Genomic DNA, 4,555 nt, shown 5'->3' with positions numbered 1-4,555 from the left:
TATTGCTAAAGGAGTTGTTTCTGAGTAAGGTTGTGGTGAGTGACTACATGCATCAGTCTTTCTTCATTGTGAATATTTTGACGGATGATTTTATCCTTTCAAAATAATATTCCGCAATAGGAATTATAGTGGCTTTCACGTGATCGTTAACCTAGCTCATGTTTTGTTTATTAACAATAATTATAACACGAGGGAAAATACATTATTTATAAGAACAATTAATTAGAAAAAAAATACATTAATTTCCAAGCAAATCACAGTAATTAAAAATTAAATGGAAATAAATTCGCATGATTGTATATATGATTTGGTCGCAACTGGGGGAACAAGATGCTGATGTGTATATATTGGATCAATCTCTGTCGGAGAAGAAACGGTTGATCGCCGGCATGACTTCCGGCGGGCGAGTACGGAGGAATTGACGGAACCCATGCTCCGCATACTTTTCCCCCTCCTCCCGGTTCTCCAGCACCGCCGTGGCACGGTGAGCTTTATTCACCCTGCAAATTCACCCAATATATTACTTCAATTCCAGATTGCTTGGCTAGATAGAGTCAAATCACCCAATTACAAATAGTATAATAATCATTGTATCACGAAGAAATATATATAATATAATATAATAATACCTGACATCAGGATTCATAAACAAGTTTCTGGTTAGCTGGAAAGTACACAGACCAACCACGAATGCCATCGGAGCCAGAAGAGGATATATCTGCACACAAATTTCATTTCCATATCATATCAACACTCATATTATTATCCATCCCAAAACAAGAAAACCACAATATGATCAGACTTTTGACGTAATAATCATAAAGTTACAAGTTCTACCCCGTAAGAGTGGCCGCCTATAAGCTTTCTTGATTTGAGTAGATCAGCTATAGACAACCTAGGTTAGTTTCAAGACAAGTTTAACTAGTGCACATTCTAGATTACTGATTAGGTTTCCTTAGTCTCTACAAAAATACAAGAAAACCCAAAAACATACTAGACCTAGCCAAAGTTTAATTTCACTCTAATTAGTGAAAGTGGCCTATTGACTTTTTCGATTTTAATAAGTTAGCTATGAACAACCTATGCTGGTTAACTTCTTTATGATCATTTGTCGACTAGGGTTACAAGAGGGTAGCAAAGGCAAGCTTCTTAGTAAATTAAAAACTAGACCTAGCCGGGTCTCAAAACTATACAATGACTATAGTTATGGTTCAAGTTTTTATTTGGGCAAACCGTGAATAGCTAGCTACGGTTCATGAACCGCCTAAAAACCACTACATACATCTTATTCATGCTAACCCGGCCTAAAATGTAAACCTAACATAACCAATATTCCGAAACTAGGTTTAGAACCCATCCCAGGACACAAATGTTTTTGTACAATTGTGGACAATGAAAGGAATAAAACTAACCTCGGGCTTCATCCAACGTCCCATGATAATGATGCAACGTAACGTTTGATTGTTTTGCTTTGAAACTATGAACAAGCTAGCTAGGTTTCTCCAACGCAACTTTATGTTGCTGTATATGCACATACATATACATATATATAATTATTGTGGGGGCAAGTCTTTGCGTGTTTGGAATCATATTGTGTGTATAAAGAAATTAAATTAGAAAAGTAAAAAAATGGAAGTTTGAAAGTTGGAATTTGGGCTATCCTAGTTGACATGCAAGATAAGGCATGATGGGGTTAACTAACATTTCTGTGGGCTGCATGAATATATATAAATTCTTTTGCATCCAGGAGGGGTAAAACCAGGTGCCAGCCCCTTGGTTGGGGGTGACAATCCAATTTAGGTGACTTGGTCAACAAGGTTTTTCTCGTCGTATTTTGTTGACGACAACCTAGTTGAGAATAAACAATAATGCATTCTACTCTTCAATTTATTAATATGGTATTGATACAACATTAAAGTTATTATGCATGCTAAGTATAATCTGGAGAGTGTTATTTGTATAAATTAAATTTATAGGAATTCTTAATGTGTATTTGATCAATTGATTGTACCAAATACTAAGGACATGAGTTGATAGGACTTGACATTATCCAAAAAACATATATATTTGCATTTCATACAAAATGTCGATCAATATTGTAAAATTCTCTGGAATTTATTTAGATATATAACAAACTCTAGAGTAATAAGTCTTTTGGATAAACTAATGGTCTTCTAGAGATATAGATCGACATCACCAATCACCCTTGGTCAGAAATTTCAAATTTGTTCAAAAAAAATCATGATTTTTTTTTTTTTTTTTTTTTTTTTGTGATGAGAGAAATTCGCAATCACAATCTGAAAGTGTGCATGCAATAAACTGCTACTATACACTAGGACATACAACACTAGGAAGACCCGGTGCAACAAACTCAATTGAAGATGTTGACAATAATGGAAGACGTTGCAGATATAAAAATTATGCTCCACTCACGTGACCACCTCTTTTGTAGCTATATTAGCCATTATTTGAAAGTTTTCTAGTGGCAGTTTCTTAGTTGGACTTAAAATTTGGACTTTTGGTGGCAACATCAATAGTTATGCTGTGCAACCGAATGCACCATGCGCATGGTGCATACGATGCAAAACGATGTCGTTTTGACTAAAAACGCGCGTCCCACTTTAAAAAAAAAAAAAATTCAGGTTCGATTCTCGGCAATAACATTATTGTGGATATATAGTTATGAATTTCTGGATATATAGTTATGAATTTATGGATATTTAGTTCATTTATTGTGGATATTTACTTCATTCATTGTAGATATTTACTTCATTCATTCTCTGTGGATATATAGTTATGAATTTATGGATATATAGCTATGAATTTCTGGATATATAGTTATGAATTTATGGATATTTAGTTCAATCATTGTGGATATTTAGTTCATTCATTTTGAATTTTTACTTCATTCATTCACTGTGGATATATAGTTATGAATTTGTGGATATATAAAAATGCTATTGCCGGGAATCAAACCTGATTTCTTTTTTAAGTGGGACGCGCATTTTTTAACCAAAAAGACGTCGTTTTGCATCGTATGCACCATGCTCATGGTTCATTCGGTTGCACAGCATAATTTGCGTGGCAACATTGTATGGATCATATTACGGTGTGACCCAGCCCAGCAAGAGCCTAGCCCAACATGTTTTGGATTCAACTTTGAAAGCCCAAACATCATGGCCCATAAAGTGTTCTATCAATAATTTCCTAAAGAGAAAAATATGCATTTGGAAACAACGTAACTTATACAATGTTGACAAAAATGTAATAAAAAACTGTCACAACGACCATAATACTAAAAAAATGATGATATTTCAGAGATTTGGAAATTCTCCCCCGCCCAACAAATCACTTCCTTGGTCAGATGTTGCCGGTTAGGTTGTCTCCTATCAGAAGTGGACTTCCTACTTGCTTTGTCCCCATTCTCTCACTACCAAACTTCTTAACTTCCCTTCCTTTACTTCTTCCCAACTCATCTTCTGCACACAAACACGTGTACTGTAAATTCTTCTTTGAGACACCCATGCCCATCCTATGATTATTGGATGATCTATGATCTATCCTACCAATAAGAATTGTCTCGAAATCGAATCTCAATCCCGTGTATTATTTACTAATCAATTCAATTCTGTATCTTTCAAATGTAATAAATAATAACTAGAGTGCTATGAATTGAGTCTTTTGAGATGAGTCAAGTCATTCTAATATTTAGAATGATTACAGTTAGATTATTCGGATCTTTCAAAATGAATTAGGTCCTCCAGGTATTCCAAGACGAGCTTGGGGAGACATCATATGGCCGACTTGCTTGGAAAATCAAATGCTCGTAGGCTGACCGATCACCTAGGTTGAACTGTACTCAATCACTTTGAGATGCTAACTAGTCTGATTTATCTCCTTAATTGTGATTTTTTGTCGACTAGGACTTACTCAATGCACACCTTCAAATAATGACTACAAGTTTCTTTCGTCACTAAAAAAATATAGATATTAGCAAGTGACAACCACAAAACAACGAGCATTTAGTTTGAATTTTGAAATGAATCTTTAGTACATTTAAAATGAAACTAAAGTAACAATCATAACATCATAATATGCACTTATATATAGTACGTAATAGTAATATATTACATTCTCTTACATACTCTACAAATTTCATCTCTAATATGACATGTTATTAATTCGTGATGAAGTTAACTAGTTCACGAGTAGCTAATAAAAATAAAAATTATGTCCCATCATACATCATACATATGATAAAAACAACATTTTTGATATGATAATTCTTGATGTGATGAAACACCGTACCCCACTATTACTAAACTAGAAAGTAAACGTAGTCTGTTTCTTGCTAATGATGGCAGAAATCCTTTTCTTAAATCAGTTAAATAACTTATAAATTTAAACAAATTGTGATTGCAGTTGACAGCCATGACCGTTGGAACGTTACACTCAAATATTTGTCCCATGAATTTTTCCTCAACAACTCCTTGCTTCAAGACACAGACATCTGATCAGATAGAAATATATAAAGAGAGGCCATGTCAAAGAGAAT

General features: G+C 34.2%; 1 protein-coding gene across 1 annotated transcript; it reads right to left on the bottom strand.

The window, feature by feature from the left end:
* Nucleotides 1-242: 242 nt before the first annotated feature.
* LOC109188984 lies at nucleotides 243-1,532 on the bottom strand. The gene is made up of 3 exons (XM_019339660.1): nucleotides 1,413-1,532; nucleotides 630-718; nucleotides 243-500 (listed from the first exon to the last, which is right to left on the bottom strand). The coding sequence occupies exons 1-3, from the start codon at nucleotides 1,434-1,436 to the stop codon at nucleotides 353-355; spliced, it is 261 nt and encodes an 86-aa protein (XP_019195205.1). The 5' UTR covers nucleotides 1,437-1,532; the 3' UTR covers nucleotides 243-352.
* Between the last annotated feature and the right edge of the window lie 3,023 nt (nucleotides 1,533-4,555).

This window comes from Ipomoea nil, unplaced genomic scaffold (genome assembly GCF_001879475.1).
Source record: "Ipomoea nil cultivar Tokyo-kokei standard unplaced genomic scaffold, Asagao_1.1 scaffold1509, whole genome shotgun sequence".
NCBI lineage: Eukaryota > Viridiplantae > Streptophyta > Magnoliopsida > Solanales > Convolvulaceae > Ipomoea > Ipomoea nil.
Note: the sequence above shows the minus strand (reverse complement) of the source record. Positions and strands in the feature narration are given on the sequence as shown.

Excerpts from the sequence above, each read along its gene's own strand:
- LOC109188984 (XM_019339660.1), bottom strand. The coding sequence starts at position 1,436 with ATGGGACGTTGGATGAAGCCCGAG. Across the intron at positions 719-1,412 it reads GACGTTGGATGAAGCCCGAG|ATATATCCTCTTCTGGCTCC; the intron begins GTTAGTTTTATT and ends ATTTGTGTGCAG. Across the intron at positions 501-629 it reads TTTATGAATCCTGATGTCAG|GGTGAATAAAGCTCACCGTG; the intron begins GTATTATTATAT and ends GTGAATTTGCAG.